Source organism: Cygnus atratus, chromosome 17, assembly GCF_013377495.2.
Source record: "Cygnus atratus isolate AKBS03 ecotype Queensland, Australia chromosome 17, CAtr_DNAZoo_HiC_assembly, whole genome shotgun sequence".
Classification (NCBI taxonomy): Eukaryota; Metazoa; Chordata; class Aves; order Anseriformes; family Anatidae; genus Cygnus; species Cygnus atratus.
Genome location: NC_066378.1, coordinates 196,774 through 220,627, shown reverse-complemented (window position 1 = coordinate 220,627; position 23,854 = coordinate 196,774). Strand labels below are relative to the sequence as shown.

Here is a 23,854-nt window from a genome sequence, read left to right as displayed (position 1 = left end):
CAAATGGTCATTCTTGATGGTGAATCTGGAAGTTGCATGTAGATCCCCTCCAGCGGGGCAGCCCCAGGTCAGCCCACGAGGGACATCTGGGCTGTGGTGCCTGGAAGCAGCCAATGTCAAATGTGGAGGTGAGGTAGTATTGTCTAGGCAGGGCCTCAGCTGTCTGAGCCCTTGCCCTTGTCACATACCTCATCTTCCAGAAAGGCCTCGACTGGTTCAGAGCTGCAGGCAGCCTTTGCCTGACCGTAACTGTGAGGTTGAGATGGGACAGCTGATCCAGGACATCAGAATGGCTCAGCTAACATCAGGGCTCAGACTGAATTTGTTGGCCAATCTTAGCCTGTGGCTTGGAGAGACATGTTTGTCTGGATCCTTTCAGAGTCCTAGTGCAATGTGCCCACTGTTCTTTGTGGTCACTATCTGGCCATACAGGTCCCAAAAGTGCTCCATAGCACATATATAAGAGCTAGTAATGTGTTGGATCTCCCCACTAATGCCATCTTGAACCCCTGTGTCCTGCAGATCACTGAGACCAGCCAGCCAGGCCTGTTTAGGCTGTGGGCGGTGATCGGGAGTGACCTGCACTGCATCAAGCTGAGCATCCCCAGGGTGTTCTACGTCAACCAGCGCATTGCAAAACCAGAGGAGGGAGCAGTCTACAGGAAGGTTGGTACCTGATCCAGACCTGCTGCTTCTAGAATGGAAAACAGTCAGTTGCATTTGAGATAAGACACTTCACATCTGCTGCAAGCAGATATTAGGGAGCGTCTGCTATGCAGGGCTTCACTGTCCTGCCCTGCTGATGTTCTTCACCCAGTCCCTTGTGCCTCTGCTAATCTTAACCTGCCCAAAAGCCAGATTGTCAGTTATGGGAATTTGTAATGGGCATGAGCATAAATCCTCATGATTTTCTCGGGAGAGGAACACCAGAAGGTGGCTCAGCATGATCCTGGAGGTGCTCAGAGCCTGGCTCCTTACAGCCCTTAGGGATGTCCCAGCTCATGGGAGACATACCAACTGGTGCCAGGTGCCCACTAAGGGTGTCCCTTTGCTTGACAGGTAAACAGGATCCTGCCCCGCTCAAATTTGGTTTACAACCTATATGAGTACTCCGTCCCTGAAGATATGTACCAAGAGCATATCAACGAAATCAATGCTGACCTCTCTGCTCCAGACATCGAGGGAGTATATGAGACTCAGGTAACTCCTCCAGCACTCAGTTTTCCTCCCCACTTTTTAAGGAGTGTTGAGTGGCAGTTCCCTACTCTAAGTACCAGTGGCACAGGAGGATGCCTGGAAGTTAAAAATTCAACAACATGCTAACAGACCAAAAATTGAACCTCCACAGCAGAGTACTCTGGAATATACATGCTTCTGTATGACCAGAGATGCAGAATGTCAGTATGTGGTTTAAGGCATGTCTGGGACTGGGAAGTATTACATGGGGCATGATGCAGAGAAAACATTTTTAGCCACCATAAATTTCTGTTTTAGGGAAAGCTAATAACAATTACCCTGCAAGAGAGGAGACTCAGGAGGACCTTATCAATGGGAGGAGGGAGAAGTAAAGAAGACAGACAGGCTCTTCTCAGTGATGCCGTGATATGGCAAGAGGCAATAGGCACAAACTAAAACACAGGAAATGTCATGTAAATGTGAGAAAAAATGTGTTCTGTGAGGGTAGTCAAGCTGGTTGTTCAGAGAGGATTGCAGAGTTTCTGTCCTTGGAGTTATGGAGGAACCAACTGGACATGGTCCTGGGGAAGAAGGAAAAAAAGAATCTTGATATGCAAAAAACTGCATTGCAATTCTGAACATCATCTCCAAAAATGTAGCAGGATTAACACAGGAAAACATCAGGTTGCTAAGAGCATCCTTTGTAGAGCTGGGGCTCAGTATTAGGGCCAGTTCTCTTGAATATCTTTATCGATGATCTGGATGAGAGGATCGAGTGCAGATGACACCAAGTTAGGTGCATGTGTCGATCTGCTCAAGGGTAGGAAGGCTCTGCAGGAGGATCTGGATAGGCTGTACCGATGGGCTGAGGCCAACTGTATGAGGTTCAACAGGGCCAAGTGCCGGGTCCTGCACCTGGGGCACAACAAACCCAAGCAGAGCTACAGGCTGGGAGATGAGTGGCTGGAAAGCTGCCTGGCAGAGAAGGACCTGGGAGTACTGGTTGGTAGTCGGCTGAATATGAGCCAGCAGTGTGCTCAGGTGGCCAAGAAAGCCAACAGCATCCTGGCTTGCATAGGAAACAGTGTGGCCAGCAGGTCTAGGGAAGTGATTGTCCCCCTGTACTCGGCTCTGGTGAGGCCGCACCTCGAGTACTGTGTTCAGTTTTGGGCCCCTCGCTACAAGAAGGACATGGAGGTGCTCGAGAGAGTCCAGAGAAGGGCGATGAGGCTGGTGAGGGATCTGGAGAACAAGTCTTATGAGGAGCAGTTGAGGGAGCTGGGGTTGTTCAGCCTGGAGAAGAGGAGGCTCAGGGGCGACCTTATCGCTCTCTATAGGTACCTTAAAGGAGGCTGTAGCGAGGTGGGGGTTGGTCTATTCTCCCACGTGCCTGGTGACAGGACGAGGGGGAATGGGCTAAAGTTGTGCCAGGGGAGGTTTAGGTTGGATATTAGGAAGAACTTCTTTACCGAAAGGGTTGTTAGGCATTGGAATGGGCTGCCCAGGGAAGTGGTTGAGTCACCATCCCTGGAGGTCTTTAAAAGACGTTTAGATGTAGAGCTTAGTGATATGGTTTAGTGGAGGACTTGTTAGTGTTAGGTCAGAGGTTGGACTCGGTGATCTTGGAGGTCTCTTCCAACCTAGATGATTCTGTGATTCTGTAATGGACATGGGAACACTTCCGCTTGCAAAGAGGTAGCTGAACATGGGATATACTGGGGGGGATGTCTATAAACTTAAAACTGGCATGTGGAAAGCGTGGAATATTTATTGTTTCTCACTGTTTTGAGACTAGATCCCACAGTAAGTCATTCAGGAGCAGGCTTCATGTACAACTGAAATTGAATCTCTGGCAGTTCATCCACTGTTACGATTATCTGGTGGCTTGGATGAAGCCTTTGCCTTGAGGGGAGTGCCAAACCATGAGTTACAGAGCTGCAAGATTGCCCAGATATCACTCCATGTCCTCTGAATATGTGCTGCTGCCCTTGGTGATGGGATTATGGGCTAGATAGGAATGAACATGAATTAAGAATATGTATCTGTGTATCCAACACCTGCAAGGGTAGTAGTACCAAAGTCGTGCCTGAGGCACATCAGATATGTTCTACTTGTGTTTTTAAGCTGTGTTGTTCTAGGTCTGAAACCCTGGGAGGAGCTTCACAGAGGGATGTGGTTTCATAGTATCTCCGTTGCTACAGGTGCCGCTGCTGTTCCGAGCCCTCGTCCACCTGGGCTGCGTGTGCATGGTCAGCAGGCAGCTCGTCAGGTACCTGACAGGGCGAGAGGCCGAGACCTTTGACATTGAGCACCTGGAGATGCGCTCACTGGCCCAGTTCACATACCTGGAGCCAGGTAAGGCACCTTGGGAGAGGAGCTCATGGTGTGCCCAGGAGTAGACACCCGGCGGGTACTGCTGATGGTTGCTCTGTGTCCCTAGGAAGTATTCGCCATATCTACCTCTACCACAGCTCCCAGGGCACCAAGGCTCTCTTTGGCCTTTTCATCCCCTCGCAGCGCAAAGCCGCAGTGTTTGTGCTGGACACGGTAAGAGGGGGCTTTAGAGGCTGGGGGAACTGTGGGGCTGGGGGAACCATGGGGGTCAGGCAGCAGTATCCAAGGGGTTTCTCTGCACAGACATGGATCCCTATTGCTTCTCAGCAGGGATTATTGGGAGGCTTTGGCATGTGCTGAGCAGGTCTGTCGATGAACTCGCTCTTGTGAAGCACAGTGAGATACAGAGGGAAGAGCTCCCAGGAACATGCGGCCTGGGGACTGTCTCTTCTCTGACCGAGTCTGCATTGGGTGCAGGTTCGCAGCAACCAGATGCCAAACCTCACCAACATGTTCTCTGCGGAGCGCAGTGCACTGCTGGAAAAGGTGGGTGAAGATCTGCTGCCTCCAGACAAGCACATCTTTGAAGTGCGTGCTGAGACCGACCCCAAGACCATCTACAGAGCCATCCAGCGTCTGCTGCTGGGCTACAAGGTGTGAGGTGAAGGCATGAGGAAGGTCCCCATGGGACTTTGTCTGCAGAGGCATGTGGGAGGGTTGTGGAAGGCACTGGTCCAGCAGTTCCAACAGCACCTGCATGTGGCTGCTGGCACGAAGTTCAAAGGTAAAAGTGGATGTTGCTGGAGGGCTCTGCCTTGCTTGGGGTGGCTTGCCTAGTGCAGTGCCAGCAGGTAGGCTAGCTCAGCATTTCCCCACATCTCGTCTATGGAGCTGGTTGCTCAAAGACTGCTGCTTCTGGAGTGCTGGAGTGTGCTGTCCCCACCATGGGGAGCACAGGTGTTTGCTGTAGGGGCATACAACACTGACAGTTTCTTGCTGAGCAGAGATGCTCACTGGAGGGGTGTGCCAGGACATGTTTCCTTTGCACAGGATGAGCGCCGGGGCCCCACATTGATTGCTGTGCAGTCTAACTGGGACCTGAAACGGCTGGCAAGTGGGATTCCCATCATCGAGGAGTTCCCGTTGGTACCTGTCCGAGTGACAGATGACATCAGCTACTCAGTCCTGGACTGGCAGCGCCATGCAGCCCGCCGCATGATCCGCCACTACCTCAACCTGGATACATGCCTGTCCCAGGCTTTTGAAATGAGCAGGTGCCTGGGGTTGGCGACATTCTCCTGCTGCACTCCTGGCTGGGTGGGGAAGAGACTGCAGCAGAGGCCAAGGCCAAGTCAAGGCCAGGTGCTTTGTCCCTTAATGGGACAGCCAGATATGGTAGCACAGCTTCTCTTTAGCTATGCTCCTTCCTGGTGAACGTGCCTCTCCCTTTCTTCTAGGTATTACCACATTCCAATTGGGAATCTCCCTGATGATATCTCCACCTTTGGCTCTGACCTGTTTTTCTCACGCCACCTCCGTCGTCACAACCATTTGCTGTGGCTCTCACCCACGGCTCGCCCAGACCTGGGGGGTAAGGAGGCCGATGACAACCGTCTCGTCATGGAGTTTGATGAGAGAGCCTTGGTGGAGATAAACAACCCTGGCTGCTACTCCACAGGTGAGGAGGGAGCAGGATAGCACAGAGTGGGGCAGAGTCAGGTACTGCTCTGTGAGCACCGTACAGAGATGGATGCAGTATCCAAAGTCTCTGAGTAGCTCTGTGCGGATGGTGGTGACCCACAGCAGTGATCTGGGCCAGGTGCAGTGGGCATGTCCAGGGGAAAGGAGATTCTGCGTGCACTATCACAGTGTGTACAGGCATCCAAAAACAGATTCATTCCCAATTCATGGACACCAATAGCAGCACTTGGAAGGGCAACTGTTGTGTGAAGAGAAAAAAAAAAAAAAAAAAAAAAAAACAGCCCAAGGACAGGCTAGCCTAAATGATCATCCCTGGTGTCATTACAGCAGCTTTTTCTCAGAGGCAGAAGCAGCTTGACTTGGTAGTCAGTTCTCTGAGTCTCTGTGCTGCAGCTATTGGCTGAATGGCTGCACCCAAAGAGTGTTGGTCAATGGCTCCATGTCCAGATGGAGGCTGGTGACAAGGGGTGTCCCTCAGGGGTCTGTCCTGGGGCCGGTGCTGTGTAATATCTTTATCAATGACATAGACAGGGGGATGCAGTGCACCCTCAGGAACTTTGCAGATGACACCAAGCTGAGTGGTGCAGTTGATGCAACAGAAGGAAGGGATGCCATCCAAAGGGACCTGGACAAGCTTCAGATTTGGGCCCACATGAACCTAGTGAGATTCAACAAGTCCAAGTGCAAGGTGCTACACCTGGGTCAGGGCAATCCCAGGCATGAGCACAGACTGGGAGAAGAACTCACTGAGAGCAGCCCTGCGGGGAAGGACTTGGGGGTTCTGGTGGACAAAAAGCTCGACATGAGCCAGCAGTGTGCACTTGCAGCCCAGAAGGCCAAGTGCACCCTGGGCTGCATCAACAGAGGAGTAGCAGCAGGGCAGGGAGGTGATTGTCCCCCTTCTGCTCTGCCCTTGTGAAGCCCCCCCTGGAGTACTGCATCCAGGTCTGGGGCCCCCAGCACAAGAAGGACGTGGGGTTGTTAGAGTGGGTCCAGAGGAGGGCCACAAAGATGGTCAGAGGGCTGGAGCACCTCTCCTATGAAGAAAGGCTGAGAGAGCTGGGGTTGTTCAGCCTGGAGAAAAGAAGGCTTCAGGGAGATGTCATTGCAGCCTTTCAGTACCTAAAGGGAGCTTATAAAAAAGATGGAGGGCAACATTTCATACAGATAGATAGTGATAGGACAAGAGGAAATGATTTTAAACTAAAAGAGGGGAGGTCTAGATTGGATCTAAGGAAGAAATTCTTCCCTCAGAGGGTGTGAGGCACTGGAACAGGTTGCCCAGAGAAGCTGTGGATCCCCCATCCCTGGAAGTGTGTAAGGCCAAGTTGGATGGGGTTTTGAGCAATCTGGTCTAGTGGAAAGTGTCCCTGCCCATGGTAGGGGGGTTGGAACTAGGTGGTCTTTAAGGTCCCTTCCAAACCAAGCCACAATGTGATTCTATGATATGGACTTCCAGGAGAGGAAAAAAAAAAAAAAGAAAAAAAACTGATGTTGTTAAGTCCATGTCTTGTTGGAAGACCTTATATGATTGAGCTGTGCTGTCATATCTGGCATTGTTGCCATACTGAGTGAGGTCTCGCCAGGTTTTAAGAGTATCCTTTAAAGTCAGTTAAACAAGGTTTGAGGAGCAGCACAGTTCCTACGCTGCTGCAGTACAGTGTGGGCTTTCACCGCTTTCTGATCTAGACATCAGAGTGTTGCACACCTTGTGCTCTGTGCTTTTATATTTACACCTGCATGTGAAAGCATCTCACAGTTTGATGCAACATCTTCTATAGATCATCCTCATAACTTGTGAAAAGCACATTTGGCAAACAGTTGCACTTGCTGAGCTTGAGGTGTGGATGGTGTCCTTGATGGTTCTTTGCCCTACCTGCCTGCTGAGAGGTTGTGTTTCTTCTTAGTATGTCTGGAGCTGGACATCCAGAGCCTGGCTGTAAACACAGTGTTGCAATCTCATCATGTAAATGACATGGAAGGAGGTTCCAGCATGAGCGTCAGCTTTGATGTGATTCAGCAGGCATCCCTGGAAGACATGGTGACAGGGAACCAAGCTGCCAACATCCCAGCCAGCTATGATGAAACTGCCCTCTGTTCCAACACATTCAGGTATTGCTGTAGGAGCCAACAAGATGTGGAATGTCTGTTCTCCATCCTGGCAGGTCCCGTCAGTGTTATGCCTCGCATTGCCTTCTGGTTTTAGCCTTTCCCAGACTCTTACCAGTGGTGTGACTTGTGGGATACTCTAAAGTAAAAATTCCTGCCTTTAGGGCAAGGCAATCAGGTCCTTTACTTGGCAAAAGAGGGTGCTCAGCCCCCTGGGTATGCATCTTCTCACAGACTTTTGAAGATCTTGGGCTCAGAACTACGTGGTGGCTCAGGCAGCAGGTGTGAGGGCATGTTGGCAAAGACTTTGCCCTTTCCTGTTTCTCCTTTCTTCGTGCTCCACAAGTTTATAGAGGCACATATTTACCCTGTGGTTCCTGGGTTGAGGGCTCATGGGTCTCTGCATTGGCAGAGTTCCCATTCTGAATCATCCAGCGTATCTGAAAGTGTGTCGCTTCCTGGAAGGAGGAAGCTGCTGTTCGTGGCTGGTGGGGGTGATACTGGTCTCTGCTCCCTGGTAGGATTCTGAAGAGCATGGTGGTGAGCTGGGTGAAGGAGATCACGCAGTATCACAACATCTACGCAGACAACCAGGTCATTCACTTTTACCGCTGGCTTCGCTCTCCTTCTTCACTGCTTTACGACCCAGCATTGCACCGTACTCTACACAACATGATGAAGAAGCTTTTCCTACAGTAAGTGAGAACTAGAGTTTGTCAGGCCCTGTGAATGAGAAGGGGACAGGCATGGCATGGCATTAGTGACCAGGACACTGTTGGCACCCACAGTCAGTTCTCTCTGCTGCAGCCTCCAGAGAGCGGCCACAGATGAGCAGTAGGTCAGGCCTACCATACTGCTGGGTGTGCTGTGGTGCAGCTCCCTTGCATGGCATCACCAGCACATTTGACTACTGACTGTGCCCGATCAGCACGTCCTCTGTGGGTTGCCATCTGCTCCTCTGGCTTGCTGTTCCCTGTCTAACAGGGAGCTGAACAGGAGCACTGAACTTCCTGCACACTGAATCTAGCTCCTGTACCCTGTCTGCAGGTTAGTGGCTGAGTTCAAGCGTCTTGGCTCGTCAGTGGTTTATGCCAACTTCAACCGGATCATTCTGTGCACCAAGAAGCGGCGTATTGAGGACGCTATCAGCTACATGGAGTACATTATCAATAGGTGGGGTGCACTTGGCTGGTCAGGGGTGTATTTAGCAAGCCAGGCCTGGAGATAAGGCTCCTGGATGACTGAGCTAAGACATGGCTCAGGGCATGGAAAGAGAATGATGGTTTTTGCCTTTTGCTGGGCCTCAGCACTGAATTTTTTGCAGAACTACTGAAGGGACAAGGCTACCTGGTTCTCTTGCTCTCATGCCTGGAGTGGAGATCTGTCCCTTAGCTGTGTTCTGTGGGCAATATTCCAAGAACGCTTGTAGGATTCAATCCAGAAGGGATCTTTAGGAGAACTTGGGTGATTGCATTCTGCCCAGCACCTCATACCCTGTCTGGCTCCCAGCATCCCAGCCATGGTGTCCAGGCATCTAGAGCAGGCACCTTTTTGCAAGCACAACAAGCCAAGGCTCAGGCATGGCTTCTCTTGGTGTCCCTGCTGGTGACTACACTGCTACCTTTTGTGCAGAGCCCATTTTTTTGAAGCAGGGCTGGAAGAGTGAGGTGACTCCTCTCTCCTTGCCAGCACCACCTCCTCCCTGGTGTGTCCCCTGGAGAAGGCCCTTAACTAGGGAAGATGCTGCTAATGTTGTGGGTGACTGCCATCTCTCCCTCCAGCATCCACTCAAAGGAGATCTTCCACTCTCTTACTATTTCTTTCTCCCGCTGCTGGGAGTTCCTGCTATGGATGGATCCAGCAAATTATGGCGGCATCAAGGGAAAAGTGCATTCTCGCATCCACTACAGGGAGGTAAGAAATACGAAGTGCTCAATTCCCCCAGGAGTCAGGGGCTAGGGGTTGAACTGAGTGGGGAGGTGTTGGCTGGGTACAACGAATTGCTGTAACATCACTGGCTCATAGCTCATTGTGCTCTGTTCCAGAAGGATACCAGCAAGAGGCAAGTGTTGGAGGAGGAAGACAGTGACGAAGAGGAGGAGGTGGGGGAAGAAGAGGAGGAAGGGGAATCAAACGTGGAGGAGCTGCTGGAGAACAGCTGGAATATTGTGCAGTTCCTGCCCCAGGCTGCCTCCTGCCAGAGCTACTTCCTAATGATTGTGTCAGGTGAGCGCTCCCAGCTCCTTGCCTGGTCCTACTCTGAACAGCACTCCTGGAGACAACCCCTTACACTCCCTCTTGCTGCCCATACCATGCACATTCCTCACTGCTTCATGATGCCTGCAGGGCTGCTGAGAAGGGCCTGATGGTTGATTCCAAGAGCCCCTTATGGCCAAGCCTGTGCTGTGCCATGGGCAGTACAGAGGGAGCCTCTGCTGCTGTTGTGAATGTTACTGTTTGGGGGTGTTCCAGTTCCGGTGTGAGCTGTCCCAGGGAGGGGACAAGGTTATTTGTTTCTCTTTGGTGCCTGGGAGAGTCTGCAGCAGGCTGGCTGCTGGTGCAGCTGCCCCAGCATGGCCTGTACCAGGAGCCCTGTTCATGTCTCTGCAGCCTACATCGTGGCTGTGTACCACAGCATGAAGGAGGAGCTGCAGCGCAATGCCCCTGGAAGCACTCCCGTCAAGAGGAGAGGCACTAGCCAGGTGTCCCAAGAAGCACTGCGTGAGACAGGGGCCATGCCTGGTGAGTGCCCAGCATGGGGCCGTAGGGGTAGCAGTGCTGCAGCCCTGGGCTAGCCCTAGGCAGAAAACCACCTGCCTTGTTGGCCCCACATGCCACTGGGCTCAAGTGCTTTCTGCTCGTCTCTCTAGGCATGATCACGTTCTCACAGGATTACGTGGCCAATGAGCTCACTCAGAGCTTCTTCACCATCACCCAGAAGATCAAGAAGAAGATGGCTGGTTCTCGTAATGCCACTGAGCCTTCAGACTTGTTCCCAGTGCTGCCTGGCTCCTACTTGCCACTCAACAACCCAGCTCTAGAGTTCATCAAATATGTTTGCAAGGTCAGTGCGTTGGGCTGGGACTCTTTTCTGAAGGTTTATGATCGGGGGCTCAAATTCTAGTCCATGTGTGTGGCTCTGATTTGCCACAGTTATGCTTCAGGAGTGTGCTGCAGATCTACAACCAATTTGTTTTTCCCTGCCAGCACTCTTGCATCCATAGGAGGTATGAGTTGTCATTTTGAGGACTATTCTCTGCTGGTAGGTTCACCTGGCTCTTTCCCTTGTAGGTGCTGTCTCTGGATGCCAACATTACCAACCAGGTGAACAAACTGCGCAGGGACCTGCTGCGCCTCATCGAGGTGGGCGAGTTCTCAGATGAAGCCCAGTTTCGGGACCCTTGCCGCTCCTACGTACTCCCTGAAGTCATCTGCAGGAACTGCAACTTCTGCAGGGACCTAGACCTGTGCAAGGACCCTGCTCTCTCCCAGGTTCAGCCTCTTTCCTGTGGACACTGGAGGTCCCAGCATGGCTGTGCTTTATGCCTGTCAGTCATATTACCCCTCTTCCTCTCTTAAGCCCTTTGCTTTGCAGCATTTTTTGGTCCTGTGCTGGTGATCATATTCATAGAATCATTAAGGTTGGAAAAGACCTTCAAGCTCATCTGGTCCAACCACACCCCTACCACCAATCTCACCCACTAAACCATGTCCCTAAGCACCACGTCCAACCTTTCCTTGAACACCCCCAGGGACGGTGACTCCACCACCTCCCTGGGCAACCTGTTCTCATGTCTGACTATTCTTTGAGAAGAAATGTCTCCATTTCCAAACTAAACCTCTCCTGGCGCAACTTGAGGCCATTCCCTCTAGTCCTATCGCTAGTTATCTGGAAGAAGAGGCCGATCCCCAGCTCCCCACAACTTCCTTTCAGGTAGTTGCAGAGAGCAGTAAGGTCTCCCCTGAGCCTCCTCCAGACCAAACAACCCCAGTTCCCTCAGCCGCTCCTCAGAGGATTTGTGTCCCAGGCCCTTCACCAGCTTCGCAGCCCTTCTCTGGACACGCTCCAGGGCCTCGATGTCCTTCCTGTAGTGAGGGGTCTGAACGCAGTATTCAAGGTGCGGCCTCACCAGCGCAGAGCACAGGGGGACCATCACCTCCCTGCTCCTGCTGGCTGCACTATACCTGACACAAGCCAGGATGCCATTGGCCTTCTTGGCCCCCTGAGCGCACACCCCTAAAGACCATTTTCTGTTCATCTTCTAGCTACCTGTGACAAGTCCAAGTTGTCCCAGTGCTTTGGCTAATTCTCCATCTACTCCAGGAGGAAAGCTTACCCTGGAGAGCTGGTTATACACCATCCTGTTGCTTGGGACTTTCCAAGGCCACTTTGTTTGGCTGTCTCCTCATTATGTCTACTGCCTTTCCCTTTGCCTATAGGATGGATCAGTGCTGCCCAGCTGGGTGTGCTCCAACTGTGAGGCGCAGTATGACTCTGACTCTATTGAAATGGCATTGGTAGAAGCCCTGCAGAAGAAGCTGATGGCCTTCATGCTGCAGGACCTGGTGAGCACTTGGCCACCCTGCTGCAGGATCTTGTCTCGGGGACAGGCCACACCACCCTGTGGTGCTGCAGGAGGGCCGGGGCTACTCCTGGGGAGCAGATCAGCCTTGCATCTGGGAGGGGCTATAGGGAGGAGGGTTTGGCTCCCATGCTGTGCCACAGCAACAGCAGTTCCCTGCCATTGTGCCACTTGTGTGCCCCTGATAGTGGGCTGATGGGCTTGGTCTTGTCTCCTGCTTTGACTCTAGGTGTGCAACAAGTGTCGTGGTGTGAAGGACACACACATGCCTGTGTACTGCAGCTGTGCAGGAGAGTTTGCCCTCACCATCTCCTCCCAGGTATGCCTGTACTGTGCTGCCTGGTCCAGACCTGTGCCTGTGGCTTCCTGCATGGTGCTCCACCCTCTGGGGCCACCTACTTTCTCTTCTGCCTTTCCTCTAACTGCTTGTCTGCTGGGTTCTGCCATCTACCCACGCCCCCCCCGGCCCTGTGTCCCTGCTCGTGGGTGGGCAGTGTTAGGCAGCCTCCCTCCCTCCCTCCTTCATTTTCCTGCAGATCTTCATGGAGCATATCGCCATCTTCCAGAACATTGCTCGGCACTACAGCATGGCCTATCTCCTGGAGACCATCGAGTGGCTGCTGCGTACAAACCCCCGGCTCCAGCAGTGAAGCAGGGCTTGTCCTGTCTCTGCTGTCAGTTATGGACCTGTTCAGCTGTGCACTACGCCGGCCCCGGGGAGCTGCATGCCCCTCCTGCTGTGCTGGAGGGCAAGCAGCAGCCACTGAGAGGGGCCAGGCTGTCCTGCACCAGTCCAGCACAGGGGGGCAGGAGCTGTGCTCCATGGGGACCATTTGCCCGGGGCAGGGGTCTGTGCTGTAGGCAAGGTCGTGCCTCTTTTTAATGTGGAATTTGTATAAATAAATAGTTCTCTTCTTCATCTGGTTCTTGTGCAGTGGGAGCTGGGATGTTTCCTTGCAAGGACCTGTCCCCCTTTGAACCCTGCATGCTCCAGCCTGGCAGCACATCCCAGGCTGCAAGGGGAGAGCTGTGCCCCCTCTTCCTTTTGGTGCTAGAGCCAGAGAAGATGAGCTGGCCTCGAGGGGCAGCACACTCGACCCCTAATGTGATTGCTGCGTTGTGCAATCAAGTTACTGTCTGGCTCAGCCTCTGCTTCTGGTAACTGAGTCTTGGATGGCTGCAGCCAAGGCCAGGCACTGCCTGGGCTCAGCCTCTGTGCTCCTGCTGTCCCAGGGGAGCCTCGTCCTGCTTCTGACAATGGCAAGATGGAATTGCAGGTGCCTTCTTGCAGCAGCACTGCTGTGGGTGTGCACAATGCCAGCTCCCCCTCAGAGCAGGGCACCCAGCCAAGCAAAGCGACCTCGAGTCCCTGAGCCCTGCAGCCCTGGAAGTCTCTGCCCAGTGCAGCCCTTCTCCGCCCCCCTCCCCCCCACCCCCCGACCCTCCTGAGCCCAGCTGAGCTGCTAGGGGAGGATGTGCTGTAATATGAGAGCAGAAAAACATCAGAATTATGCTCAGAAATGCCCCAGCTGGTTACCGCCAAGCGCCTGCTGCAGATTGTCTTTGGGCTCAGGCCAGCAGCACTTGGGGTTTCTGCTCCAGGGCCTGGGGGGACCCTGTCCTGCTCCCACCTTGGTGGCAGCAGGGCGAGCAGCCCCCCACACTGCCTGCCACAGCTGGGCACGTACCCATCCATGCCCCGCCAGCACTGCAGTGCTCAGGGGCTACAGGCACAGGTCTGCCTCTTCCCGCAAGTTGTGACACCGACGTCTCCCCAGGGCCCACCGCAGCATGGAGCCCCAAGCACAGATGCTGAGCAGCGGTGTTTTATTGGACGCTGGCTGCTATCCCAGGGCAAGGCTCACCCCCTCTGTGGTGCAGGCAGAGCAGCAGCAGCTTTGTGGGGCTCAGAGCACAAGCAGGCCCTGCCAGGAGGAAGATGGTGGCTAGGATGGGCCCGAGAGTGCCTGCAGGCAGGGGCTGGGAAGGGCAGCAGCTGGAGCCCCCAGGGCACCATGGTGCTGCCCCAGCTTAAGCTGTGCCCAGCCCTGGGACACCTCCCCCCCCCCCCATGCCAGGATTTGCCTGCAGTGAGCAGCCTGGCTGTGACTCCAAGCTGCAGCAGCACTGCTGGGTCCTGCTCGTGGTCACAACTGTCACACGCGGGTGGGCTCGTGGCTCACAGGGGCTGGCAGCGGTGGCATGTGGCTGTAGGGCACATCCCACCCATCCATGGGCACAGCTCCACACAGGCAAGCAGGTCTCTCAGAGCTGAAGGGGGCTGGATGGTCTTGTGCTGAGCACGAGTTATCCTACCTGCGGTGGGACCTGAGGAGGGGCAGGTGGTTGGGACTGCAGGATGGGCTGTTCCGCCGATGGGGGTACCCCAGGGACGGGACCCCTACAGAGGAAAATCCTCAGCCGCACCTGCAGCCAGGTGATACCTGCTCAAATTTCCTGCTGCTGTACCGCTGCTCCTTGTCCATGCAGCACAGCAGGATCCAGTCACAGACAAAGGAGCCCTGCAAGGCAGGTGGGGAGGTCAGGGCCGGCACAGGTGGCTAGGCTGAACCCCCCAGCACCCATACTCACCAGTCCCACCGAGGTGAGCGCTGTGGCTAGGGTGATGATGGTGGGGATCAGGCTGAACTTTCCTGCCTGACAGAGAGGGATGGGGTCAGCTGTCCCTGCCAGTGCCCCCATAGCAGGACTGAGCTGAGCAGATTCCACCCTCCCCACCCCTTCAACCCCAGCCCTAATGCCTGTGTGGTGCCACCAGGCTTGCACTTCCAGACGGACACTGCATGCACACAGGCACTGCAGCTGCCCCTTCCACCAAGCCAAGACAGAGCCCAAGGCTTCCATTTGGGGCAACCGGGATCCCCATCCTCCTGCTGGCTGGCCTGAGCCCTGTGGCAGCAGCAGGCAGAGCTGCTTTGCTAGAGCAGCCACAGCAGCACAAAGCGGAGGTCACGCACATGCATGCCTCCACTCCCAGAGCTAGACACACAGACACGCATCACACACCCCCGAACTGTCTCACCTGGCCATGCACAATCACATCCACACGGATCCCATAGGCCTTGATCAACACTCGCGAGCAAGTCCCATTCCAGTTGTAGTACTTGGCAAACCTGCTTGGGAGATGACGGACACGCCAGTGAGGGCAAGGCAGGGCCAGAGGAGGATGCAGGGCCAGTGTGGGGACAGGGCCATCACCTGTAGTTGTAGCCTTGGGAAGCCAAAGCCCCTTTGGGGTCGAGGCGGCGGAAGGAGTAGTGGGGGTTGCACTCGGCGTCGGGCAGGTCCAAGTTGCAGTTCCAGCTGATGATCACACCGATCACCCCACCCTGCAGCAGTGACCAGCAGACCTTGCACAGTGCCAGCACGCCATGGGCATGGCCTCCCTGCAGGCACAGCCTCTCCAGGGCATGGCATCCCCAGAGAGCTTCCCAACTGCGTGGGCTGGGCACTGGGGAGCCACTCTAGAGCTGGAGTGGCAGAACCCACAGGACTGGGGGATGCTGGGGCTGGATGAGGGCTGCAGATCCTGGAAGGGAGATGGAGCAGCACCAGGTTCCTCCCCTGGGTCACATTTATCTGCTCCCATGAGTGAAGAGGAGGTAACAGGGTTGTAGCCCAAAGCCTTCAAGTGCCACCCTGTTCTACGATGAACAAAACCTAGGCTAGGGCTAGAGGTGGGGGCAGTGCAAAAGTGCTGAGCCCTGAGGCTCTGAGACTGCATGAGCTGCCCCTGTCCTTTGCCTGCTCCAGCCGGCACCTGCAGCAGCGTCTGGGCAGGGCAGTGGGGCCAAGGACATAGTCCTAGCCACCTCCATGTCATTGCGGCATCAGGGAGCAAGTGGTGACACGCAGAGCGCCTGAGCAGGTCCCCAGGAAATGAGTGCCCTGTGACCTGCTGGCAAGACCCCATGAGACCCTGAGCCCTGCAGCCACCCAGCACACAACACCTTCTCAGCCAGCTCTGCGAAGTCCTCGCCCGCCTGCTCCACAAGGAAGCCCAGCTTGAAGATGGGGCAGTAAAGGGCAGAGGTGGTGTTGAACATGCAGCTCTTCAGGTAGCCACTCTCAGATGCCTGAATGTTGCCCCTGAGGGAGACCAAGCCAGAGACCTGTGTGTCAGAGGGGACACGTGCTGGGTCTGGACAGGACCCTGTCACCCAGTAAGCTGGGAACGGGAATCCCCTGTGAAGAAGCAGCATCTCTCCAGCTAATGACACCAGGGCCACCTGCCTGCATCTCCATCCCTTAGACCTGCCCTGCGCTGACCCCACATTTCTGCAGTCCTCGCATTGCATCTCCCCCTCCCCACTGCACAATTCCCAGGGGAAGTGTTCCCATCGCCCACCACTGCCCTTTTCAGGAAGGCAGCAGTGATGGGAGCTGGCCTCATGCTGCATGTGCTCCCCATGGTGCATATGTGTATGGTGTGAGTGTGTCCACCTTGTCCCCATCACACTTCACACCCAGCTACAAGCAATGCAGGCATAGCAGGGCCAGCTGAAGCCAGCAGCAGGGCACCCAGGCTGCGTTCCCCCGTACCCACAGATACTCACTTGGAGAAGCCAAAGCGGGGGAAGTGGATGTTGTTCTTGATGAGGACGGTGAATTGTGATGCCATCTCTGCCAGGGACTCACTGCAAGGAAGAGGAGTGAGCATGGCTGCCCACAGAGCAGTGCAGACCTTGGGCAGGCCCACGCTGGGCACCCTGGGATGGGGCATCCTCACCCTGCCCCAACCCCCTCGAGCAGCACCGAGGAGGCCACACCCAGAGCATCCCCTTGCATCCGGCAGGACCTGGGAGATGCCAGGACCCCAGAGCCTGCTCTGACCTGCTGGGAGCCTGTCATTCCCCACCAGGGCCCAACCCTGGCACCAGTACCTGATGCTGCCTCCATCGACTGGGCACCAAGCCAGGACCTCACAGCTCTTCCCGGTGCCACCAGCCTGGGGCACGCAGCGCCCCGTCCTCTCCCCTGTGGGGACAGGTGCCCGGTGCTGCACATCCCGGCAGGCAGGGTCCTGCCTGCGGCAGGGTGGCTGGGCAGGCCGCTCTGCCCACACATCCCTCATGACTCACCGTGGCCAGACGTGTCTGTGTCCCTGGGGACGCAGTCCTGGTCAGAGCTGCACATGGCATTGGCAACCGCTCGCCCCTGCAGCAGGACGGGGAGTTGGTTGGGAGCTTCCTCCTGCAGGGAGCAGCTGCGCTCACTGGTGCTCCCCCTCCCTTGACAAGTGCTACTCAGTCCCTTTTCGCCTCCCCTGTGGTGTCCGGCTCACAGCCTCTGTGCTGCCCCCAGGCCAGGGGAGGCCACAGGATTCCTGCTGGGAAGGGCAGTGGCAGAGGAGAGCCGTGGGGATCAGCACTGCAGCCACCTGCAAGTCCTGACCAGCTCTGTCCTGGAGTCCCCATGGGCAACTCCTGCTGCTCTCCCCTGGCCCCGTGACTGCTACTCCCCAGTCCCCTGCCCCTGTCCTCACCTCGGGACAGGTCTCCATGGCCTGGGCAGGGCTGACGTCCACCCGCGTGAGGATGCTGAAGGTGCTCCCGCCCTGCAAAGCAGCCAGAAGGAAGGATACCGGTCACAGGACAGCACAGCCATGAACACACATGGAGAGGTACAAGTGTATTTACACACAGGTGGGAGCACACACACACACGGTCTCACACACACACAGTCACACGTGTGCATGCAGGGAACACGCTGGAAAGGGCACATGGGCTCACACTGCATCCACACAGGGACACGCAAGCCCTGGCCCAGCACTGGTGTGGGAATGCCTCCCCCCAGCCCACATGTCCAGCAGTGCGAACAGGGCGCTGTGCCAGGGAGTCCTGCTGGGACCTGCAGCTGATGGGCTTGAGCCACCCTTCACCCCTTGGAAACTGCAAAACACTGATAAAAGCAGCTGGGGCAGCAACAACCACAGCATCAGGCCCTGCCACCAGCCCTCCCTGACTGCCCCCCAGCTCTGCCAGGTTCACTCGAGCTTACTTACACCTCTCACGGTCCTTGCACTGGACAAAGTGGGCTAGCTTGTGGTCTCACTGTTGCCATGCTGCGGGTGCTCACCCGTGTACAGATCTGTGTACTCATCTCTGTGACAGACCTTCTGTGCCCGCAAAAGGACCCCAAAGAGTGGCAATTGGACAACTCTTCCATCCCAGCCTGGTGACACAGGGTGAGTGGCCCAAGTGTTGTCTGGACCAGCAGTGCCCAATGCCAAACCAGGCTCTTCCACAGCTCAACCAAGCAATTTCTAAAACACCTTCAGCATGACTGAACACTCATTCCCCGGCTCATGGCACTCACCAAAAACACTGAGAAGAGCCTTCCCCACAGCGAGATGCTTCCCCACTGCAAGGTGGGAGGCATGAGGCAGCTTCCACCCCAGAGGCCAAGGCCCAGAGGTGCAGCCTGTGCAGGTAGGCTGGCATCAGAGAACCTCTGGGAGCTGGGGGAGCTCCCAAACGCAAGCTGCCCAAATCCTGCAGACGTGGCTGGGCCTGCCCTGCAGCACCAAAAAGGGCTTGATGCCCACGGCGAGTCCCCACTGGCCTGGGAACAGCTGTGCTTGGCTGGCCAGGCACTGGTGGCAGGGCACAGAGGAGTGCCCGTGCAGCCAGCGTTCATCCCACCACAGGGAGTTCTGCACAGGGCAGCGCCATCCAGGGGAGCACCTGCGCCGAGGGGTGGGGCTGCTGCCCAGGCACAGCTCCTTGCAGCCACCCCAGAGCGACAAAGGGAACAGGATGGGGATAAGAGGGCCAGAATGTTGCTGGGGGGTCAGAGCCTCACCTCAGGGGGGGCCACATACTCCCCAACATCCCAGACCTTGCTTGGTGACTGTGTCACACCCTTGACCTTGGTGATGACGGAGCTCTCTGGGCCCATTTCCCTCTCCTGGTAGCCCTTCTGAATGATGAACACATACCTGCAGGGAAGGAAGGATGGGAAAAGGAGCTTCCGGTGGTGCCCTCCTCCTTGGCTCCAGGACCCAGAGAGCACGCTGAGAACTGTGGGCCTGAGGTGTGCAGTGGGTCTGCTCAGCACCCACACACCTTGCTGGGCAGCACAGGGCATGAGGGGTTCAGAGCCTGCAGCAGCCTGCCTGCACCCACCGTGCTCTGCCCTGCACACAGGCTGCCGCTCTCCCACAGCCCCCCCGCCTGTGCCGCCCCTTGGACAACCCGGGGATGGGGGGATCCCAGCCAGGAGCTTGGCCCCAAGAGCAGGGCAGAGGGGGCTGGAATGTGCGCGCAGGGAAGGGCGGGCAGGGGAAAGGGCAGGGGCATCAGCGCTGTCGGTACCGGGAAGCAGAGGGTCCCGGCCCCGCTCCCGGCCCGCACTCACCCGGTGAAGTAGAGCAGGACCAGGAGCTGCAGCGCCCGGTACGCGGTGCCAAGGTGCCCGTTCCGCACCACCACCACCTGCGGGCTGGAGTAGCTGCTCACCGCCCGCAGGCAGCCCCGCACGCCCATGGCCGCTGCGATCGGCTCGGCTCGGCACCGCACGGCACGGCACGGCTAGGCTCGGCTCAGCACCGCACGGCTCGCACGGCACGGCTCGGCTCGGCTGGGCTCGGCTCAGCACCGCACGGCTCAGCACCGCACGGCCCGGCTCGGCTCGGCTCGGCACGGCTCGGCAGCGACCCCTGCGGGCCCGGACAAGTCTGCGCGGGGGGCTCGGCAGCAGGGCCCCCCTGCGCCCTGCACCGGGTGTCGCTCCCCCCTTGCTCACAGCAGGATGGTTCCTGCTGGTGAAAGGGCGGCAGGAGAGCGTCAGGTGCAGTCAGGAAGGGGCTGGAAGCGGGCCCGCGGGTGCCCGTTTTGCAGTTTTGGGAGAGACAGAGAGATCGGGGCACAGCTGGAGTCTTGGTCCTGCGACAGCAGCAGGGTGTCGCTCACCCAAAATGACCCAGAGGAGCCTGGCAAGGGGCCCAGAGAAAAAACTGTGAGCTTGTGAGCAAGATCTGCCGGCCCCAGGGGAGGGGGCTGCGACACCACCAAGGGACACCCGGACTGCTAGACCCCTTTCCTCCCTTGATCTGAAGCTATCTCAGGGCCTTCTGAGAATGGCACAAACAGCAGGCTTGACAGATGTGGGGAAAAACAAAACGAAACAAAAACAAACAAAAAAACCTTCCCAGGCTGTGCATGAGACCAGTGTGTGCTCCAAAGCACTGGGAGAGGGCAATGACAACGTTACCTCCTTGAACAACCCCACGTCCTGTTTCTTATGGACACAGCTGCTGGCTCTGGACAGGGAGATTTGAGGTGGTCTCCCATGCTGAGAATGGATTTTCCTGTTCTCTGAAGGCCATCAAGTCTTCATCTCTTCCACCAATATCAGTGGAAGGAGAGCCCCGTCTGCCCTACATTCTGCTGCTGTGGCAGGACCAAGACACCAGCTGGTCTCTCTGGCTCCCTTTCCTGTGCCAATGTTGCAGCAGACACTCAGGGACTTTGATTTATTGTGTAATCTGGGGGGCTTCTACCTTGTACACAACACTGCTTGCTTGGAAAGGCTCTTGGAGGTGCTGTGACTATCTGAAATATAAACAAATCATCATCTGACAAGCATTTATTCTTTCTTCAGGATCCTTTCTTCCTTCAATAACAGTTCGGATGGATTTGCTAGTTAATGCAGTGCTTTCCTAGGCCAGGTTCACTCTCATGACACCTTAGTGCTGCTGCAGAGTCACCACCCTGATGAAGACACAGCCATGGAACACTGCCTTCCGATGGGGACAAGGAAGCTCCCAAGCCCAATCCCCTTCATGCAATCCCTTGTGTCAACACAGTCACTTCACCCCAGGGCTCACTACAAGACTTACTGCTCTGTGTTGCTGCCCTTATGTTACTTTTGACACCCTTTAACACCCTTGGACTCAGCCAGCCTGATCCTGCCACTGGTAAATATCTGCAGTGTCTTTTCTTGTGTCTCTGTGGTGGGGCTGAGCCACCAGCCTGGTGTTGGCTGATGGCAGAGGATTGCCGGATGCAGCCTGTCCTCTCTTCTTGTTGCATCCTGTTCCTAGATGTCCGTACTGTCTGACCACTCTTCTACCCGTCTGCATGGGCACTGTGGGTCAAGCATCCTGTGGGGCTGGGTGCCAAAGAGGGGTGAGACCAGGCTGGGGGTGTCACCACTGATCTCCAGACCCAAACAGCAGGCAAGGAGGATCAGGGTGAGCCTGTGTGTCTGCCCCTTTGAGGCACACAGCCCCATTTCTAGACTGCACCTACAGATGGGAACTGCAACAGACGCCTCCATCAGACTGAGGCAGGAAAAACCCTGGGCCCGGGTACAGCAGGCTAACCTCTTGCAGGCCAGGAAGGAGAAATCTCAAGGCTGACTGAATTTGCCTTCTCCCATAGCCAAAACCGTGGGAACTGGCTTTATCAGTAGCTATACAGGGTTCAAGGAGGAAACCTCAAGCTTTTAGACTTGTTCTGCACTTCTACTCTACTGCTGAGCTGTAGAACAATGCAGATGGGACACAGACGGCTGTGGTCCAGGGTGGCCATGCTACAGCCCTGTCGCCAAAAGGAGCCAGAGTGCTGCTGTGATCTGCATGGAGCTGTCTGCATGGCCCGGACTCTGCCCAAGCTGGGAGTGATGCATACATGCGCGCTGTGACCTGTCAGCCTTACCCTGCAGATTAATGATTCACCTAGTGCGATACAGCACTTCCTGCTGTAAGCACCCAAAAATCCACATCAGCAACAGTTGTGTAAGTCAGAGACAACATACATAACATTAAGCAAACCCTAAGCATGTGGGAATTTTTTTCTCTGTCAAGCTGTTTTTTTACCTTCCAGAGGAATGAAAATATCAGCATGTACTTCATCCTTCACATGGAAAGTAAGGAGAATGTGTTTTCCAGAGATGCAGAAATGCCCCAGCCTCACGGTCTTTTCTGCTCTCAGGCTTGTCAGCCCAAATAATTTCTGCTGAGTTTTGACCCGTGCTGACAAGCAGGCCCCTGTTGCTGAGCCGCAGCTTCTCGCGCTGTTGTTCAACCCAAGTCCTGCTGACTCAACCCTTACTCCACCTTCACCTGGAAGTGGGGTGATACCTGTCAGGAAGGTACCAGCTCCTGCTTGCAAGTCTGCTTCCTGCTAAGTAGTTCCCATAAATTAAAGGAAGGTACTCACTAGGGTGGTAAAACCAGGCACCTCCCAAGTACATGATGGCACTGAGATTTGCCTAGGGGTTAAGGGAAAGCAGAAGATGAAGGGAATTTCCTCCCAGCATCATTATCTGACCTCTTACAGGGAACCCAGGGGTCCTGGGGAGGTTTTTGAGGAGCTTTCCTCTTCATTTTTCCCATGCCTTGGGGCTTTCTCTATTTCTTCTCAGGCACAGCAGTTTAACAGGGACCAAGGCTGGCCATGGCTGGGAGCTGCTCAAGAAGCTCAGCACCGAGCCTTTCTGGGGTGGAGATCACCTCGTCCCTGTCCCAAGCAAGGTTACTGAGAACAGGCTGCACAGGACCTCCAGGGTGCTCCTCGTGCCTGCCTCTCACTGGGAGCACCCTGCCTGGAGGCGGGACACACTGCCTATGCTGATGGCTGAGAAGCCCATCCTGGTTCACCTGCCCTTTCGCTACAGGTTTCAAGTCAGCCAGGCCTCACTCACCCACCTAGAGCAGGGCGTCACACAGAGACCTGCCCCCTCACACCCACCCTCCCTCGAGGCGGGCCTCTGCTTCTTGTCCACAGCAATAGAGGACAAGAGGCTGGCATGGCCTGGCCTGCCCAGCTCCATGCTGGGGATGCAGGGATGGTCCTGAGCGCTGGCACCCAGCTCTGCTGCTGGCTCTGCCTGGAGTGCATGACACCAGGATAGGGTCCAGAATGCTCAGCTGTGTGGGAAGGGAGTTACAGGGCAGCACAAGAACCTTGGGGAAGGCCTGGAGGAGGTCTGTGCTCAGAGTGGCCCTGTGCCAGGGGCTGAGGGTCTGCAGGACAGACAGAAGGTATCACTGTCCCCAGGTTCCCCTGAGACGCAGGACCTGCAGATGACTGTGGAGCCTAATCCAAAGCCACACCATCCCACAGCCAAGAATTGTACTGAAAATAGCTGATGGACCCAACCCAGCTTCTGCACAGAGAGTTTGGAAAGTTTTAGAGAGGAGCTAATTTCCCCTTTTTAATTCTTTCTCCCATAAAACTGTATCAGAAAGGACACGTATCCAAGAGGAATGTCCCTTTCCTTCAGAGTCTGCTCTTCACATGCTCTGTACCAAGGGCTGCCAAGGGCTCATTCCTGCCCTTCCACATGTGGGATTTCAAGGGCACCCAGGGGAGCTGGCAGGGCAGGAGAAAGGAGGTGGCTGAGCACGCAAATGGGCAGAAGAAACAGAGAGAGCAAGCCCTGGAGCACAGGGGGCACATGACGGGGACACAAAAGATCAGGGTCCTCTCAGCCTGCTCCGAGCAGAACAGCCCCAGCTCCAGAGTGAGGAGAACCATGACTGCAGCCACGGGTGCCTCTTCTGCAGGGACAGGCAGAACATGGCAGGCAGCATGCACAGCACGCACGCTTGCAGGCTAGCTCTGCTGGTTCGCCAGGGCAAAGGGCGAGGCTGGACTCAGGGGCAGCCAGGGGATGCACTGGCTCCAGGACACAGCTGAGGCCCCAGGTCTGGTGGCTGTGGGCACCCGGCCACCTATGCAGCCCAGGTATCCAGCACATCATCCCACAGGATGCACCTCCCTGATGCCCATGATGCCCTTGGCATGCTCTTGGAGGAGGACTGAGCCCCACTGCAACCTGAGGGTGGGGCAGGTGAGGTCCCACTCAGCCTCCCTTTCCCCCACCCAAGGAATCCCAGCTCCCCTGGTGTGTCCTCACGCTCTGCTTCCTTGACAAACACCTCAGGGGCCTCCACTGGCCTGGCTCCAGTGTGGCAATGT

The 23,854-nt window shown here is 55.8% G+C and overlaps 2 protein-coding genes across 2 annotated transcripts in view; one reads left to right on the top strand and one right to left on the bottom strand.

Annotated features, from left to right (window-relative positions):
* Nucleotides 1-12,667, top strand: part of POLE (DNA polymerase epsilon, catalytic subunit) — a 50,876-nt gene extending 38,209 nt beyond the window's left edge. The window contains exons 32-49 of the mRNA XM_050714265.1: nt 523-666; nt 1,060-1,200; nt 3,378-3,531; nt 3,617-3,723; nt 3,988-4,164; nt 4,561-4,784; nt 4,968-5,188; nt 7,119-7,323; nt 7,842-8,015; nt 8,368-8,493; nt 9,102-9,234; nt 9,366-9,546; nt 9,931-10,062; nt 10,191-10,384; nt 10,612-10,812; nt 11,761-11,886; nt 12,133-12,222; nt 12,440-12,667. Coding sequence (XP_050570222.1) covers nt 523-666; nt 1,060-1,200; nt 3,378-3,531; nt 3,617-3,723; nt 3,988-4,164; nt 4,561-4,784; nt 4,968-5,188; nt 7,119-7,323; nt 7,842-8,015; nt 8,368-8,493; nt 9,102-9,234; nt 9,366-9,546; nt 9,931-10,062; nt 10,191-10,384; nt 10,612-10,812; nt 11,761-11,886; nt 12,133-12,222; nt 12,440-12,553 — 2,844 coding nt within the window. The 3' untranslated portion in view covers nt 12,554-12,667. The remainder of the gene's footprint in view (nt 1-522; nt 667-1,059; nt 1,201-3,377; nt 3,532-3,616; nt 3,724-3,987; nt 4,165-4,560; nt 4,785-4,967; nt 5,189-7,118; nt 7,324-7,841; nt 8,016-8,367; nt 8,494-9,101; nt 9,235-9,365; nt 9,547-9,930; nt 10,063-10,190; nt 10,385-10,611; nt 10,813-11,760; nt 11,887-12,132; nt 12,223-12,439) is intronic.
* A 1,464-nt stretch (nt 12,668-14,131) lies between these two features.
* Nucleotides 14,132-19,411, bottom strand: P2RX2 (purinergic receptor P2X 2). Its single transcript, XM_050714264.1, has 12 exons — nt 19,284-19,411; nt 18,729-18,864; nt 17,410-17,481; nt 17,006-17,117; nt 16,808-16,901; nt 16,481-16,561; nt 15,875-16,013; nt 15,123-15,253; nt 14,947-15,037; nt 14,496-14,561; nt 14,348-14,425; nt 14,132-14,231 (listed from the first exon to the last, which is right to left on the bottom strand). The coding sequence occupies exons 1-12, from the start codon at nt 19,409-19,411 to the stop codon at nt 14,211-14,213; spliced, it is 1,149 nt and encodes a 382-aa protein (XP_050570221.1). The 3' UTR covers nt 14,132-14,210.
* Nucleotides 19,412-23,854: the final 4,443 nt, after the last annotated feature.

Excerpts from the sequence above, each read along its gene's own strand:
- P2RX2 (XM_050714264.1), bottom strand. The coding sequence starts at position 19,411 with ATGGGCGTGCGGGGCTGCCTGCGGGCGGTGAGCAGCTACTCCAGCCCG. Across the intron at positions 18,865-19,283 it reads GTCCTGCTCTACTTCACCGG|GTATGTGTTCATCATTCAGA; the intron begins GTGAGTGCGGGC and ends CCTTCCCTGCAG. Across the intron at positions 17,482-18,728 it reads AGTATGTGGCCCCCCCTGAG|GGCGGGAGCACCTTCAGCAT; the intron begins GTGAGGCTCTGA and ends GCTGCTTTGCAG.